Source organism: Anneissia japonica, unplaced genomic scaffold (genome assembly GCF_011630105.1).
Source record: "Anneissia japonica isolate Jap-2015-1 unplaced genomic scaffold, ASM1163010v1 scaffold288058_len748972_cov163, whole genome shotgun sequence".
Taxonomy (NCBI): Eukaryota; Metazoa; Echinodermata; class Crinoidea; order Comatulida; family Comatulidae; genus Anneissia; species Anneissia japonica.
Genome location: NW_022701645.1, coordinates 433431 through 452872, shown reverse-complemented (window position 1 = coordinate 452872; position 19442 = coordinate 433431). Strand labels below are relative to the sequence as shown.

Below are 19442 nucleotides of genomic sequence, written 5' to 3'. Positions count from 1 at the left end.
TCAAATAAAACAAAAATTTGATTGTAATGAATCAACTGAATTTCAAACGTGAAAACATTTTTCTTTACCTCACGTCTGGTTAATGGAGGCGGAGGATCATCCTCGGACTTTGGTTGTTGTTGCTCCCTCATCATCGCCACTTGTTCATTTTCATCTTCTCCACTCTCAAGCAGTATCATCACTTTTCCAAATGGTCGACTAGCCATCGACTCCATCTGAATCAGTCTCTCCTGCTGGTTTCGATGCTGCTCCAGGCCTGACTTAGCTTTCCAAACGATGACGCAAAACGCGAGAACCAGAAAAAAACATGCCAGGAACACAGAAAAAAACACAAAGAGGTCAATGTGTAACTGATCTTGGTGAAAGTACATAATGCCCTGCGTTTTGTTATCGTAGTCGGATATCTTCCCAAGAAGAGTCACAAAGAACTTCCCTGTTTCTAACGGATGATCCATGTACGGGAAAGTTATCACTAACCGATTCTTAACATCAAACACAACAACTATAAACTTGGGAGTTTCCACAGTCACAAATGTATTCAATCCTCTAGCAGTTACTTCATAATATTTATAAGTATTTGAGTTTGTGTCACGCTTTTTCCGGTAACCCTCGCTTTCATACTGAACATTACCGTCAATGGATACTGTATGCATTCCTGTCGTTTTATTAACATCGATAATAAAGATACTGTGATTGAAGGTCACATAAGCATCAACTTTGCCATAGGTCACATCAATAGTCATCCGGATGTCCAAGTTCTTAAACTTTGGCTGTACGGCATAAAAAGATGACTGTCCATACGGGAGAGATTCCGATTTGATAGGACACTCTGAAAAACGACCATCACAATGTATTAAGATATGTTATGTCAACTTGCAAATGCATATATTTTTCCTTCATCTAAAAATATAATATAATAATCTACACACTGAACCTAAAACTCTAAAAGAAAACCCCCACAAAAACAAAAACTAGACTTTGTAGAAAGTTGCATTTTTGAGGTTCATGAAATATCTCCTTGGAAGAATCTCCCAACAGAATAATTAAACTCTATTAAGAAATAGTACAAAAATGATATATATTTATAACACTGTGGTTAACTTACCAGTCTGTGACCAAAAGCAGTAATCTTGTTCAACTCTCATTTCTAAGTAACACTGATGCCCATTGGTTGGTTCCCCAACATATCTCTCGTTACACTTTGAACACTATAATGCAGTATCAAATAGTATTGTAGATCTTTTGTGTAAATTATTAAGTAAAAATCACAGATTTCATTTTAACCAATCTAAAATCACAAGACATTTGACAGCATTTTCACAAGTAGTTACATCAATATGCAAATTTGGTATAAGTTTTGTAGATTAGTAAATCACATGTATGTGTAATCATTAAGGGAAAAGGTACACGCCTTGAGTGCTAATTTTCAAATGCTCATCATCAAATTCTGAGTTGCACAAGGAGAGCTAATTAAAACAGTTCCAAAAAATTGGTTTAAGAATACCTGTTAAACAATGGTGAAAACAATTAAGTAGTATACCAAAGATCTTATAATTACAAGATAGTGCTCTCCACGATTTACCCATAACAAACAGAAACATCAATGTTCAGTAAAAAGAAGCATAAGAGTAATCATTTTTGAGAGAGGGCGTCCTAGTTGTTGCCATGGTTGTTACAGAACTTGCACGCAGATGCGCTATCTTTAGTCAACAATATTTGATGTCAAAGTTGAAAAGTAATTCTTGTGTGAGGGCGCCATACACTACATGTTACAAAATTTACATGCAGAAATCGCGGAGAACACCATCTTGTAATTATAATCTTTGATATTATCCATGGTTCAAATCTGATGTTCATAATATCTAGGTTCTTAAAAGGTGAATTGTGATTGGCTCATTAAAGTGTTGTTCACAAAAATATTCTGAAAGCAGAAATGTAATTAGCTCCTAGGTTATCTTCAAGTTCTAAAAGGAGAAATGTTATTGGCTAGTAGGTGATGATCACAACAAAGTTCTTAAAGAAGAAATGTGATTGGCTGAGAGGTCATGATCATAACAAGGTTCTTAAAGGAGAAATGTGATTGGCAAATAGTTGATCACAACAAGACACTAATAGAGGTACTTGGCTCATATTTAATATTCACAGCAAGTTTCAACAAAACTGATGTCTTACCTGTTGTTCAATACAGGCCATGCTATCGGGGCACTCCGGCGTACGTGTGTTGTTGTCACATCTACAGCCAAGTCCCGTCTCCTTGTTACATGAAGCTGAGTGACCATTACATTTGCAGCTAAATGCAAAGTATGAATAAACAATGTTAATAATAGTCACTTTAAATACAATAATATTCTGTTTCAATTAGATAAACAATTATTTACCATGTAAAGTAATACCTGCTGCTATTTGAAATCGAATACCACATACTCAGTGCTGTTTGACACATAAAATAAGTTCATAAAAGCGAAGGAAAATCAGCTGCCAAAATCAGATTTTCATTCTTAACCAAGACCAAGTGACCAAGTTGGTTGAAGTATCTGCATAGACAGCAAGAGGGCTAGGTTCAAATCCATTTGCAGACTCCTCTTCTTTAATAGTTACAATTTATATATAATTATATTCAAAAAGCATAATAATAATAGTAATAATAAATATAATAATAAATATAATAATTATAATAATAATAATGAAAAAATATTAGTTTAGTGCAATAAAACTTTATGAGTCCTCAGATTGATAACCAGCTAAGTAAAATGTATTCAAATGATTTCTGAATCATCAGTTGTTACTACCGATTAAACATAAGTTGTCTACCCCCGATTTGACATCCTCATTCTTCTGATTGGAAGCCTACAACTTAACTGCTGCACTGCATGCGTCCACTTTGTGTCACAGCCACTCACCAAGAGTGGAAGCTCAAGATATTGTGATTTTTTAACATAATTAACAGGATTAATGTGGGTTTACTTTAATAAAGTTTAACTTCCATATACAGTAATGAAATATCATATATAAAGTTTTTTTTCTATAAACGGTACAAGGTTATATCTGTCTCTTATACACATCTAGATGTGTATAAGAGACAGATATATATATATATATATATATATTTCGTCAAATACAAGAGGAGGGCGAAGCCAAGGAGGAACAAGGTTCTTACAAAAGATTTGACATTACCGCAAGATGCTAAAAAGTATTTCTTCAGAGAGTTGTCATACTAAATGCTTAAGATGAGGGCATATCATATTGATCTACTATAAATAGTGCATAGAAATATATTATATCATTACAGAAAGTCTGTTAATTTGACTTACATTGTGCAATCGTCATTATATTTAAAATATCCATCGATGCATGTCTCACAGCTCCGCCCACTGGTATAACCGGTGCAGTTGACACACAAGGCATTCTTTAAGGGGCCATAAGTGAATGTGTTCTCAACCTGGAGGGTAGAAAGAGATGAGTAGAAAAGATGTTATATTTTATTAAAACATTAATTATAGGCTACAAGTCTCCTCCCTGATAATGATTAAGGAAATTTTTATCCGTCCAATTGAGGCTCATTAGTAAAAAAAAAAAACCTTGATATGTTGTAAAATGATGAGAATGAATATTTAAAAATTTTGGGAAAAGGTCGAAAAGAGGGTGATTACGCCGCTTTTCCTTCAGTTTTTGAAAATGCAAAATTCTGTATCTCATTACCTATTCCCAAGTTTTTCGTCAAACACCCTTATTGTGTTAAAATCATTTGTACAACATATAAAAACAATTTTTTCATCTGGAAACTAGCTAGTTTGAAAGTTCATTTTTTTTGTTAATATACAGTAGTATACTGAAGTGGTAGTCCCACATGACAATGTCAAAATTCTATTGTTCTCTCATTCATCCATATGAAAATGTAAACATCCTGGAATGCAAATAATTGAGGTGCAGCACTAATGACAGTTGGCCACTATTACTCAACCAATGATTAATGATGAGAACATATAGGACAGCCTCTAAAAGGAGGTCTTAGCCTTTTATCTACAAAATGTTTATAATACTGCTACAGTATGTAAATCAATAGTAACAACAATCACATGGACAAATGACTACTCTGAAAAAAAGGTGTAACATGAATATTTTTCAAAATTAAATCTATTCTTCTTACTACTTCTGGAGTTAAAGTCAATCTCGCATCCACTGTGGAGTTATACTCTCGTTCTGTCAAACATACATCTGTTTTCTTGTGACAATACTCTGTACAGCTAATGCAAGCACCGTGGTCACGGGGATCACCAACAAACAGAGGTTTGCAGTATTCACAATTGCTTCCCTGTTGCATAAAAAAACAAACAATCTCTTGGAATAAAGGAATTATCAAAATGCTTAATTTATCAACTTTCCATCAAATCGAAAGTATTTATATCTTGCTGACTTATAGAATATTTTAATTGTTTAATATAATTACCAACCAAGTTAAGGAAGTATGCACTGGGAAAATATTATTTGTGCATCTGTATTTCATACTTATCAATATTTTGGTTTATTGTATTTTATTTTACATAAATACTGTAGTTTCCCTTGTTCATCTTCATCTGTTTCCTTTTAATTTTCATATCTTTTCCTTTTTTCCTTTATTTGCATTTTCCTTTCTTTGTAAAATTACATGAGGCATACCATTGTGTTATTCTGACATAGTAGGCAGTCATTGACTCCTGCATCGTCACTTCCTGAACACTCGCTGTGCCCGTTGCAGTTACACTTAACGCCACAGTCACCACCAACAAAACCAAATTCACATTCGCAAACATTCGGCCTGATGCATTCGCCATGGACACAGCTTGGATCACAAACTGGTACGCATCTGCTGGAACTAATGAGAAAGTAGCACATTGCCAAAAAAATTAAATTGCATTTCAAAGAGAAGTTGTAGCTAATAACAAGAGAGCACACACAAACATCAGTTGTTACTACCGATTAAACATAAGTTGTCTACCCCCGATTTGACATCCTCATTCTTCTGATTGAAAGCCTACAACTTAACTGCTGCACTGCATGCGTCCACTTTGTGTCACAGCCACTCACCAAGAGTGGAAGCTCAAGATATTGTTATTTTTTAACATAATTAACAGGATTAATGTGGGTTTACTTTAATAAAGTTTAACTTCCATATACAGTAATGAAATATCATATATAAAGTTTTTTTTCTATAAACGGTACAAGGTTATATATGATAAAAACGAATAACAATCAAGCATACAAAAGTAAGTGGTAGCACCAGTGTGGGGTGGAGCAACCGGACAAACACAATTCCTTATGGATCTTACAGGGACTTTACCCATAGACTCTGAAGAATTCTGGTTGGCCATGGCCATTATAAACGCTACCAACTTATGCTCATGACAGAGACTTTTGCCATCCTGTCAGTTACATCGGCAACTATGGGACAAATTCTGGTGCCACTACTGACAGAATTATCATTTTACAGTCTCAAATTCTACATTTGAGTCAATAAAATGGCAGTTGATAGACCCAAGTTCTGACCTTGCTGGCTCGTATCCATCACTACATGTGCAGAGGTAAGATGTCTGAGTGTCATTACACTGCTGAGTTGCTCCACAATTATTATGACCATTCAGGCATTCATTTTCTGGCGGGCACTCCAAGAACGACCAACTTGTACCACTAACATTAGTGTAGTTTGACATATACTCTAAAAGAACATAAAAAAAAAAAATAAGACAGCGAATGAATGAATGTGATAGAACACTTCAACTGGGGCAATATTTTATATTTTTATACACAAGATTAATTATAACTCAATTTCTTGTACATATTATAGTGAATTAAAATACAGTACTATTATCTTCATCTAAATTTTGCATTAATTAAATATTATCAAGTAAATTTTAATTGTATTGTTAATTTTAATTCTAATGACCTATTTTTTTAAGGAATCAAATTTTATCATATTGTGAATTGTGAAAATTTAACTTACACTGTAGAATTTATTGTTTACTGTATTTTATCTTTTTTGTGATTTTTTGTAAATTTTTATCTTTGTAAGTAATTTTTATATTTAATACCTTTGCATGTATATACTGTATGATTGTATATTGATGTTCTTTGTTTTGTGAATGTTGTTTTGAATCAGCTTATCTTTTTGTTAGTTAGATACAATCCAGTGCAATGCTGCAATGTCAAATTTTATCCATAATATAATAAACCAGAATAAGTGAATTAATGAATCTTTTGTTTATATTCAGTTCATTTACTTTCATTTCCTATATTCACTAGACAAAAAAAAAACCTTCTAAAACATGTAGTTACATGTAACAAATTATAAATACATCAGAAAATAATTTATAAATAAATATTTACCTGGCAAATCTCCAGAAAATAAACTGATGGTATTGCCTTGGCAGACACCACCGGTTGGGCTAAACAAGCCCCCTTCCATGCACACTCCAACCCCATTCTCTCCTCCAACAGCACACCAGCCGCACCCAGGGCTAGTGATACAGTCTATACAGACGGTATTGATGTGGCAGGGTACCGGACAGAGGTCCGGACTCTTTGAAATGATGGCACCACAATCTCCTGATGCACAACGCAGCAGCATATAAGTTGGAGACAGACACTGCAAGTGAAGAAAATATTCAACACGAAGAATTAATAATCAAGTGAATAATCAAGTGAAAACATGTTGTTTCTCTTAACAGAATTTTCTTAAATTCTCTGTACCTCAAGTTACCATCGAGATGGAAAATCTCAGTTAAAAACATGTTGTTTCTCTTAACAGAATTTTCTTAAATTCCTCAAGTTACCATTCATCTTTAGGGAAAAAAAAGCAGATCTTTCACTGTTTCAACAACACAAATTTGAATTTTTTATATATATATTCATAGTTGTCTAAAAATATGCATAGCGTAATAGTAGGTAGGGAACACACTAACTAAATGAAAAACTAGACATGTGTGTGTAACCACAGATAATAAATAGCAGAAGACAGAGCAGCTTGGAGCATCTGTTCAAAAATGCATTCTAGGTACACTGAAAGCAATTTTACTCCTTCCGGGCAGCGGTGCTATATATTAATAATATTTGTACTTACTTCATTTAGCCACCTGCTCCAGGTACATTGCTTCCACCCTCCATCTGCTCCACTACTCTCCAAACATGTTCGGCAATCCGGATGCTTATGGCACCGCGTTGGGCATGCATCAGGCGGTGCACTTTGGAAGGTAATCGTTGGAGGAACTTGAACTTCGAGTGATTTTCGGAAACAATTCCATGTGGCAACAGGCTCTCTATATAACAACCGTAAGATCTCACCTAGAAATTAAGTATATAACAATTAAAAAACATTAATTTCAAACAGTGTCTGGAAGTGTTTCTATCATTTTATTGCTGTAACAATATGACTAAACATTTTTTATATACACTAATTTCTACAGTCAAGTTGATGTTTATTATTTTTTTTTTTTTCTTGGAAATTTGCATGGCAAAATACATTATAAGGTCCTGAGGTACTTTTTCCATATATTCTGAAAACGAGATGCGAGTCTCTTTGTGAGTTCTGTGCTCTCACATTGCCATATATCTGCAGGAATTCTGTCTGGACCAGGTGCTTTACTTTCTTTTGTTTTGCATCCCACCAGTCATTCTGCATCTTTCTGAGTGTACACTGAGTGTTGTGTTGTGCAGTTTCATACTTTTTTTTTCTGGCTATTGACATTGGGTGTGCTAGAAGGCTTGAGTGTGCATCATATTTTCCCCTAAGAAGTAGGTAGGGGAATGTTCTCGTCATTTTCAAAAAAACCAGTCTTGGTGCTTCTGGTACCCAAGATATTTTGCTGATGAATTATAGACTTACTCAGACAGATGTTTCCATTCTTCCAGCTCTTCGTAAAACCTTTCTTATAAAACCTTTCATGAAACCTACCCCCACTTCTCTGCATTCAGTAGGTTGGGGACCTACTCTTGGGCAAAGTGCGGCCGACTGCAATTTTTTTACGGCCCACGAAAATATATTAAAAACCAAGCAACATTGCCTAGAAAACACCTTCCTTTATGTGCCCTGACATCAATCGTATATAAAAAGTAACGATAACATTAAAACTGAAAATAAAGCAGTGTAAAAGCAGTGCTTGAAGGATTTTAGAAGCACACTGGAAACATCAAATTTTGGGTGCGGCCCTTGGTGCTAATCAAAAATTCACTTTGGCCCTCCCACCGAATTTTATGCCCATCCCCTGGTTTAAACCACAGCTGTGTAGCGATTAGTGTAAGGCATACACTTGTGGGTAATGTGTCGGATACTTTTTAAGGGGTCTTTACTCCTCCAGAGGCAGAACCTTGTTAGTTGTAACTTCTATGAGGAGGTTATGTTCCAGGAAGGACCAAGAATGACAAGCATGTGGGGAGGGGGGAATTGAGGTTGACATAGAGTTGACTGGGCTATAAGTCATGGAAGGAATGGTGCTACTTGAGCTGCATTTGTCTGCATGATACTATGGTAGAATGATGAAGCATGAGATGATAAATTGGAAAAAAGATGTGATGAATTCATAGAGCTAATTAACAACTAGAGTGCTGACTAGGCGACGAAGCAATGCAGAGTTGTGTATGTGTACCATCCAAGATGACACCCCTACCAAACCCACCCCCGCCCGGAGCCACACCCCTTGGCTCTCGTTGTGTGACAAGTTCGGACGACATATATATTTTTTTGGCTTAACTCCTACACTCGAGTTTCAACATAGCTGTATTCAAAATATTAAAGTTACGTTGAAATGATGCTTAGTGTATCATGAATGGCTGAATCTACAGCAGCTATTTTTGATGCATATTTTGAACATAGAATACATTACAGTTAGCACTCTAGTATTGTTATTATACCTCTATCGATGAAACATGCAAAAGGTGAAGGATACAGCACATTTTTTTAAATTTTTTAACAGCAGAGTGGCCTGCTCTGTCTATTAGGGCCACTATCCTGATCACCGACTCTGAGCACCTGGCTGCCTCTGGCAGGGCAAATGTGAAAACTGCTCCTTTGTTCGTGCCACCTACTGTAAGTAGAGGGCAGGATTGCACCAAGACAGAGGTGTGTAAGTCATCATGCTTTTTGTTTTAAAATTTGATGTAAAGCGAAGAGGCACTGCGCAGCATGCACTATATAAATGTAAATTGTTATTGTTATTGTTATTATTTATTTATTTATTAAGGTATAACACACAAAACAAAACAACAGCCAAAGGCTGAAAACATTTGTTTTCAGCCTCATCATCATTATTATTATTATTATTATGACCCACATGCAAGCATACAGTATGTGTTAAGCATTCAACTCCCATCCTTCCCAGGGAGTTGAATGGCTTAGTAGTTAAGATGCTTGCCTTCTATGTCCCCGACCATGGATTCAATTTCTGTGACAGCAGAACTCAAGTTACTGGCTGGTAAAACAAACAGAATGCTAGGAATTATTATGCTTACATCCCATAAGCCTTGTCCCAACTATCATACTATATTTGACAAAAACATATGACATGCCTAAATATGGTCATATGATATCACATGAACATATACAGGCATGCCATGACTATAATGAACATACAACAATTATTTGCGAAAGAAAATTTTATAAAGTGGACAAAGCTTACAGTCATTTATTAATTAGTAAGCACTATTTTGCCATTACTTATAATTACTCTGTTTACTCCCTTTGAATAAGAAAGGTACAGTACAGTACAACCTCTCTTTTGGGAAATCCTAGTAAGGGGACACATTTCAGCCATGAAATGAAAGAAAGTATATATTTTAACATTACAGCCAAATCTAATAGAATAGTATACAAATATTTACTGGGTTGAGGGGCACGGTTCAATAGCCCGAGGTGATCTGGAGGCTGTACTATGTCCCGAGACAAAGTCGACGGACATATTACAGCCTGCAGATCACCAAGGACTTTAATTTGAACTATGACCCGATTAAAATACCAGTAAATATTTGTTTTATATACAGTACCACTACATAAATTCCCTGTTCTTGAGTCGTGAAGAAGCCTAGGCTGGGGGCTAGCCCACTAGGCCTAGCTACAGGTAGTAGTAAAACTTCGCTAGCATTTCATCGAGGCCTGCATTTGATAACTCTGTAAATCACAGTTCAGCTTCAAGATACACTTCAAGTATTCGGATGGCATACTTAACTTGTTTTTTCATATTATCACTGGCTGCTGAACTCACTACACTTCTCACGTTCATCAACCAGTTTAAATCTGGAATACTCTCTCTTTGTATTCCTAGCCTACCTGAGTACAGTGTGCATCAGAGCCATCGTCAGCCGCTTCCAGGTCATCAAATTAGGTCAAATTTTATTAACTCAGTAGAAGCGTGCCCTCGTTGCCATGGTTCTGAGATAGGGTGTTTGCGTTACACCAAATTTCGTTACAAAGTACGTTGTTCTTTATTTTTCTAAAGAGAGGGCGCTTCTAATTGTTACGTGTATACGTAAAGTCATGCGGTGTACGCTATGGTCAAAGCAGTCAAAGTTTTCAGTTTTGCAAGAGGGCGCCGTACACTTCGTTATTACAAAATTTGCACGTGGAAATTGCGGAGAAAAATTATCTTGTGTTTATACGATCTTTGGCATAATTTTGTACATCGCAAATTGCGAGAGGGCAAAAGAAAAAGACTATTCCCTGCTAGCTGGGCAGGGCTGAAGCTATTGCCCGGCATTTAACAAATCAAATACTTGGAATCTATGTAGTCGGCAGATAAAATAGAATAGAAAATTTATATAGCGCCGGTATCTGCCAGATATGACACTCATGGCGCTTCTGCAAATGTCTTATCAAAACATCAATCAATTAAGGCACAATTCTATTATTGGGGCACTTTTTTGGTCCTATGAGTGTCACTTTAATTCAGGATAAGGTATGTATCCAATGTTATTCTCACCTGTCCTCTCATATTGTCTGGTCCAAATGCAGCCATTCTCAATACATGTTTCACACTGAGATGCCTCACAGATTGTGTTAATGCAATCAGCATGCGATGTAACAAGCCTTTCACTAACAGTACTTAACTTGCATTGATTTACTCGAGGACATTGTTGATTCAACTTCACACAGCTAGTTTCCGTGCAGTTCATGCACCATTGGCAAGTCTGAAAGAGTGACCACATGCATCATTATTGAACATGGTTCAATGGTTATGGCACTCAACCTCCAATTTCAGGATCTTGAGTTCAAATCCATAATAAAATGCAAGGATTTCTCTACTGAGTATAAATTATTTTTTACTACACTGTGTGTAAATTCCTCAAAGGTGTAAAGTTTAGGTTTCTATAAACATTTCATTTATCTCAAGTTGCACTAGGAATTGCACTGGCCTGATTTGCATCAGGTCTGGTCTGAAGGTAATGAATACAAGTGAGGCATTGCATATTTGGGGGTGGGGGTGAATGAATCTTATTTTCTAGGTAAATTTTGAAAATGTAAACTTTCTATATATTGGGTACATCCAGTTAAGTATTCATGAAATGGAATTAAATTTCTATATAATAAAAAGATTATTTTTCTCCAAAATAGACTGAATTTGTACTGACCTGAGCAGCATTAGCGTATGCAGGGAAGACAGCGAGACACTCGCTGCAAGACTCGGAATAATGACAGTCACGATTCACGACATGAGCTTCACATGTGACATCACCAGTTAAGAGAGTATTAAAGGACCCGGAACAACTGCAGAAACAAAGTAAATGTAGTAAACAAAACTTGAAATATCAAGTCTCAGCATATACATATATATAAACATATGTATTCTTCTATATTCTATTCTATATGTATTCTATAATTTCTTTACGGTGGGTGGATTTTCAAGTAAGAATGCTCAGAATAGGTCCATTATTATTGAACCTTTATCATACAAAATAAGTTCACCCTCTCATTAGAGACTACCTTTGGGACCTGAAAATTTAGGGTTTGTTCCCAAATTAGAATGTTAGTTTTGTATTAAAATATTAAGGATTGTTAGTTGATACTTAGAAAAAGTGGTCTAGAATTAGAATGGTCTTGGAATTAGAGGGTGCACTCTATCTGGTTTAGACAACATATTTTAAATGAAACTCACTTCATCTTCGCAGATGATGCACAATTTGATGTAATCTCGCCGCTGCTATTTGTAACACATGATGCACATCCTGGTACTTGAATACATTCATCTTTTTTATCATTGAAAATCGTACAAAGATCGTCAGGCAAATTAAATCTATAGAGGGCGCCACTTGTCACACCACTATAACCGCCATATATGTACGCCGTACTTGCAGAAGTTGCCACGGCGGCCATTGAGAATGCTGGCAGTGGTGAGCGTCCAACAGTAAAGTCTAAATAATTTAAAATTTAAATCAATATACATGAATAGGTAAAGGTGTAGTTATTTGGTTATATTATTTTTTAAAATAAGAAAACTGAATTGCTTAAAATATTGTTAATGCAGATAAATTACAGCTGAAAAATTTAAAATAGTAATAACATGTATACATTAAAATAATCACCATTAAATACACTTCCCTCTACCCAGTGTGGAATGATCTATATAATATAAACAAATAAAAAATGAATATTAATGATCAAGGAAACTTACTATTCTGTGTCAGATTAAACCATACATTACAGTAGTAATCGTATGCCATCAGAGTGCTGGAGACATTGTGTTCCTCAGTGGCACCGCCAATCACCACCATATAATCACCCATGTTGAGAGCAGAGTGGAACACATGTGAGAAAGGCTGAGACAGACAAAAGCAACTATTTCATCACGTATCAAGTATAATACCAATCAATCAATCATCAATCAATCAAACTTCATTCATTAGCATTTAATGCCAATGTGTATTTAACTAGATTTCTATTATGCAAACTCAAACGGCAAGTAAGCTTAACTTGTATCAGGTACCGCGCTACATTATATATACAACAATTTGTAATGAAAGTTGCATAAGTAAGTTTTATATTATTAAATCTAATGTTTGAAATATTGCAGAATGGTGATATTTTTCTGTACTTACAGCGTTACTTGATTCTATTGGTAAAATACTCCAACTGGACAGGCTGGGGCGCAATGTAAACAGTTTATTTGAAGCATACACTAGGTCTAGACTGAATCGGTAGCCTCCAAATACATAGAGGGCGGCAGTTCCTTCATGGTATACAGTTGAATGTCCGTATATCCCTATGAAGGTGAAAATAGATTTTGAACACAGTGCTGTTAGTATAAAATACGAGAAGTGCCATTACAAAACCAGTATCACTGACCAAAAAATGAAAACGGACTCAATATATTTTTATCCTCGACATTATAAGCTTTAAAATGATGGGTGATTTTAATACCGTAATCAACTTATTATTGCCAAAGTTACGAGTAATAGTTTAAGGGCTTCTCTGAATTTAAGTATACATTACTGCCACATTATTATGCTAATCTCTCAGTTTAACAATTATCGATGATACACTGTGGAATAGCAAGCCTCATATTATTTTTAGTTTAAAATTAAAGATATATGTAAATTAATATACGAAAAAAAATTCCATCATTTAATTTACTTATTTTATTGTTTAGGAGACACGGTTAATTTTTTTTGGTTGATTTACCAACTTAAAAACATCTGAAAATTGATCACAAGTTAAAAAATAAAGGTACCGTATTATTTATATGTCGTCTACTAATAATATCTTTTAAAAATGAAACTATTAAACAAATGTTAATGCCATTTATAGGAAATGCAGGGAGACTCGATTTTTTACCTGTTGGAGGTGTGCCTTGACTGGTTCTCTTTTCCCATTCACCTGTCGGGATGTCATAAACCAAAAAATTTGAAAGAAACCCTCTATCAGGTGAGTATCCTCCAATGAGAAACAGCTTATCATCAATGACAGTCAGGGTGTGGCCAGCAAGAGGTGGTACAATATTATGAGACACCTTAAAGAGGGTAGGAAGACTATATTGTAAATTGCAGTATAAATGGCAGGGGTTGCTTTAAGCATTATGGATAACAAACCACTGTTTTAATAAATATTTAAGCCATCGAAAAATACAAGTGGTGATGAAAACAGCCAAAAGTACTACAGCATATATGCATTACTCGTAAACACTATCCATTTAATGAACTCTCAATTTAAAGATGTACAATATTTTCCCCTGAAAATTATGAACAATCATAAAAAATGATTTTGAAATTAACTTGCTCATTTTGCAGTAACATACAAAGTGTATAAGCTTGAGCATAGACATTATTGAATTCTAACAAAATGTGTACCCTGATTTTCAAACTGGATAATGATAACAATTTTTTTTTTTAATCTGTCATTTTTCACTGTAAAATTATGGGTAAACAATTTGTAAATACACTAATTTTTATGATCAATTTGATAATTTTTATGTTAAGAGCAAGTTAATTTCAAAAATGATTTTTTATGATTTTTAAATTTTTTTTATTGGACAATACACCTTAGAATGTTAAAATTCCTCAGGAGGTCATGGGTTCAATTACAATTGAAATCACGTGTGATTTTATTCCCAAGTATTAGGGGAATGTACTGAGTATTCAGTGCAATAAAAATATTAGACTTGAAAGGTTTCAGAATATCAATTAGAGTCCTTCTTCAGGTGCTAAATATTATACATTTGTGACTCCAATCATCTACTGAGTACTACAGGTTAATCTTCCTCTCTTGTATAGCCACACCACCACTAGTTCAATATCTTATCAAGTAGATGAAACATACCTGGAGTTCTGTCCAAATATTCTGTTTGATATCATATTTCCAGAAATCACTTAAAACACCTGAGTCAGCGATCCCACCAGAGATATAGAGAATATCAGATGAGTAGGCTGCAGCATGGAAGTGCCTTGCACTTGGGGTAGTAAGCTGGTTATTGCCTACCTTGCTCCAACTAAAACTTGTAAGGTTATATCTGAAAGAATACATCAACAATTATTTTAAATATAAGTGATATTAAAAATGATTTAACAATAATAAAAAACATTAAAACAGAAAACATGTATACACAAAATGTATTTTTTTTCAAATACAGCTTATTATTTTAAAGTTTTCACCAGGTCCCTTTGGGGCTTAGGCCCTGGGACACTTTCCCCACCTCAGCGGTAGTTGGTATAAAAGAAATTAACTTACTTCCATAAAGAATTGACAGAACCATCTTGAAATGAGTAGCCACCAAATAAGATTAATGAATCACCTGCCCCATTGACCACAATACTATGACCCATCACCCCTGATGGGAACAGGTCATCAACAGAGGGTGTATTGATACTGGGGTCAAACAATGTTGACCAGGTAACAAAACTTGCAGTTAGGCTCTCGACGCAGCCTTCTCCACCAAAACCATCAATGCAAACACACAAACTCAGGTCCTAAACAAATAAAATGTTCGGAATTTATAAACATTATAAAATAAATTTAGTTAATTCAATTATTTATTGCTAGAAGAGCCATCGAGGGCAATTATCTGCAATCACAAATTCACAATCACAAAACAATCAAAACATCAATTACCGTAAAACAAGAAATGCCATCTTCTAAAGCTAGTAAAATTAAGTAAACTTAAAAATTAAGAGCTGCCTTAATGTCTGAAAGAGTGATATTAGCAGGATCAATGGCAGGTCATAAGCTAGACTAAGAGTGTGTACATACAGGACTAAAATTAGGCATACCTCATTGCATGTTCCTTGACCACGACTGTAGCTGCAGTTCAAAGGGCAAATTTCTAGGTCACAGTTGACACCAGCAAACCCATCCTGACATATGCATGTATTATTGACACATTGTTTATTGCCATCACAACCCGACAGGCAGTCATTTACAGTAAAAATGGCATTGAAACCACTAGATTGTGAGCTTGTATCTGCCTGAAACATCACAGTCATAACACCTGGAAATAATTAAACAAAACTGAATAAAAACAGGTGTACAAAATTAAATTAGAACAAACCAAACCTTAAATATCATACCATTATTTGCATACATATCTGCAGGATACAAGCCTGGTTCTCACGAGAGCCCTAGTATCCGGATCGGGAGCTAACCGTTAGCGCTAACCGTTAGCACCTGCGTGAGAACGCCTGATCGGATACGCTAACGGTTAGCAAGTGCTATTGGTTAGCAAGTTGAGGGTGTTTCTATCATCAACCAATCACACGTACGCGTTTACAATTTCCAGTTTCTTATTGGCCAGTGATTCGATCATCATATTCTTGGTATCCGGATCCGGATTTTCTCGCATGGATGCACGGCAGCTAACGGTTAGCAGGATCCGGATCCTGCTAACCGTTAGCTGCCGTGTGAGAACATAGCCATATACAAGATCAAGAACCTAAGCATTACTTCATTCATAACACCTGGAAAGATTAAACATTATGTTAATAATACCAGGCGTTCATATTAGAAGATTAATCCTGAATATTTATGTCCACATTTTTGTCTCATGCATAATATTTTTCCAGTCCAAAATGCATATATTCATATGCTGCAATCCATCTCATGTATATTTACTTTTATCATGCATGTAATTCATTTCATACACAAATAATGAGAACACTGTGAATTAACCTGTAAATTTTGGTTAGCTGATCTTTCTATTTGATGTCTCATCTAAAAGATTTAAAATATAATGAAGCAAAGAAATATAAAAATACAGATATATTTAGAATAAAACAAGTTTACATCTTCATGTGAACTGTAGTTTGTCTCCTCTTAAAATCATGTTTTTTTTTTCAGAAATACCATTAAAGATACAGAAACATACTGCATGGTGTTATTACAGTACATCACAACATGTATAAATACTTATCATCAAGAGTAGAAACATTTTCAAGAACAGACTCTAGAGGGCTCAGGCATGTAAATGCTCACCTGATGTTGCCTGAACACATGTCTGTTTTTCTAGTGTGTTAGCTTCACAGAAACTTGCAAGATGGAGAAAACTATAAGATGAACTATTGGTGATAAAGCTTGGAAGACCATCATAGACATAAACATAGTCACGCTGTAGAAAGGAAGGAGAGGAATGAAGAATTCTAAATCACTCAAAGAGACTTGACATTGTAATATTACTGAATGATCAAACAGAAGAGTCACGGCACTTAAAAAGTTGGCTTCAGTTCAGTTATTCAAGAAATGTGATTAATCAATATGTAACACTTAAGCCCTGTCCAGACTATCAAATTTTATTTGACAAAAACATGTGACATGCCTATATATGGTCATGATGACATCACATCATGACCAAATATAGGCACATCATGACTATATATGGGCATACAACAGTTTTTTGTCAAAGAAAATTTGATATTGTGGACAGAGCTCTAGTATGGAGAGTGGAAAGCCCTGTCCAACCTATAAAATTTTATTTGACAAAAACATGTGACACGTCTAAATATGGTCATGATGACATCACATCATGACCATATACATGTATAGGCACATCATCACTATATACGAGTACACAACAGTTTTTTGTCTAAGAAAAAATGAAAACTTAGATAATCTAAGCTTAGTGAATAAAAAATCATATTTCGTGAACCAATTACAGTAATATTGTTATAGTCATCAATAATTATCACACAGTAAGAGTAGATATTACAAAATAATAATAATAATGATATTAATAATGTTATGTTGTTAGCAATCTTTTAATTTCAAAAAAATTTTCTTGTGCACAATGAGGATTGAAATAAAGTACTGATGATTTTTTTTTCTTATTAACGAGCGTCTCTCATTTTTTCATCAGTATTTGGGAAATATACTGTGTATTCGGTAAGATAACATGTCAGGTAGGGCAAAACATCACTCCTGTGATATTGTACTGTGTATTCGGTAAGATAACATGTCAGGTAGGGCAAAACATCACTCCTGTGATATTTTTCTGGCGCAAACTCACATCAAAATATCTGTCACTTAGCTCTCCAAATTTCGAAACATACCACAGTAGGTTTTGTTCTTATCTGAGCTTGTAATTTATTGCCTTGCACCTCTGTGATCCAGGTCTGACATAGGCCTGTAAGTTTTTTGTCTCATTTATTTCATAATATATTTTTATGTCTTATTGAAAAAAGTGTGATATGATATCATCACGCCTAAATATGGATGTGATGCGACATCATCATGCCCATATATGGGTAATTCACTCATATTTTGTCACAAGAATTTGATAATGTGGATAAAGTTTTACATACCCCACACATCAATGATATATCCTCTACACAGAGTGTTATACTAGGAACAGATGTCAAAGGTGAAGGGTTCAAGAGGTCATCAAATACTGTCAGGATCCATGTACAATATGTTTGAGCTGGTGTTGCTGCTCCATCTCCTTCATGAGATCCCAATGCAGATGATGTCAGGTCAGTTACTACAAGTTTCTCAAAACACTTCATATAACATCTACCTCCATTCCTGCAGAAGAAAGTAGTAATATTAGGAGATAACAATATTAACAGCTATAATCATGCCTTATCATTTAAAATATATCAACTGAAAATATCAGTTCATAAAATCAGTGAGAGAATATTATTTATCAGGCACATAAGTAAAATATTGCAATTTTGTATAATGTACGCATTTCTCCCATTTCTCTATCAAAATGTAAACATATTAGTGTACGCCTTTATTTTTATTTTATGAATCACCAGTATTTATCTATGTAAGTGAAACAAGACTTGATTAGCTTTATGCTATTTTTTGGTTTCCTAAATTTGCCTATTACCATGTTCTGTATTCTATGTGAAAAAAGGCAAATAAGGAAAGAAAGAAAGAATATTTATAGTAACAATAATATTCAAGACCAACCAAGACAACAAAAAAAAAAAAATTAAGAATATTAAAAATAAAAAATATCAATAACAATAACAAACGAAAATTACAATGAAAATACTGTTTAAAGATATTGGTAGTAACAAAATTACTGTACCCAAATTAAAGTAATTTCTTAAATAAAGCAACAGAAGCACAATATTTAATGTATTAGGAAATAAAATTCTTCTTCAGAAAAAAAAAATGGTCTACAGTGTTTGAACATTACTTCTGGAGGCCATGGGGACAACAGAAAGCAAAAACAAATTATTTGATGATCTGATATAAAAAATTGTGTTTTTAGAAATCAAGATTGTCTCACCTGGGATCGCCATAGTAACCATCAATACACTCTTCACAGTTATCCCCTTTTGTATACCCCGTACAGAAGCAGACGCCAGTGGTGTTATCACAATAGCTCTTATCAGGATCTCCATGGCCATTGCACATGCAGTCATGGCAGCCAAGTTGAGTGGTGGCTTCACCATAACTACCAGGCACACACAGCTCACAATACTCACCCATTGTCCAATCTACCAATGACAAGCGTAGAAAAATTTGAAATCTAACTTCGATACAGCATACTGTA

At 34.8% G+C, this 19442-nt stretch overlaps 1 protein-coding gene across 1 annotated transcript in view; it reads right to left on the bottom strand.

The window, feature by feature from the left end:
- Positions 1–68: 68 nt before the first annotated feature.
- Positions 69–19442, bottom strand: part of LOC117103669 (multiple epidermal growth factor-like domains protein 8) — a gene marked incomplete at its 3' end in the record, with an annotated part of 36365 nt that continues 16991 nt past the window's right edge. Inside the window, 21 exon segments of the mRNA XM_033244265.1 lie at positions 69–829; positions 1106–1208; positions 2173–2290; positions 3312–3439; positions 4148–4312; positions 4657–4852; positions 5524–5692; positions 6361–6619; positions 7094–7314; positions 10941–11148; positions 11590–11725; positions 12114–12369; positions 12630–12774; positions 13054–13217; positions 13790–13964; positions 14771–14960; positions 15179–15417; positions 15718–15935; positions 16916–17048; positions 18238–18457; positions 19176–19386. Of these exon segments, the coding sequence (XP_033100156.1) occupies positions 69–829; positions 1106–1208; positions 2173–2290; positions 3312–3439; positions 4148–4312; positions 4657–4852; positions 5524–5692; positions 6361–6619; positions 7094–7314; positions 10941–11148; positions 11590–11725; positions 12114–12369; positions 12630–12774; positions 13054–13217; positions 13790–13964; positions 14771–14960; positions 15179–15417; positions 15718–15935; positions 16916–17048; positions 18238–18457; positions 19176–19386 (4415 nt within the window).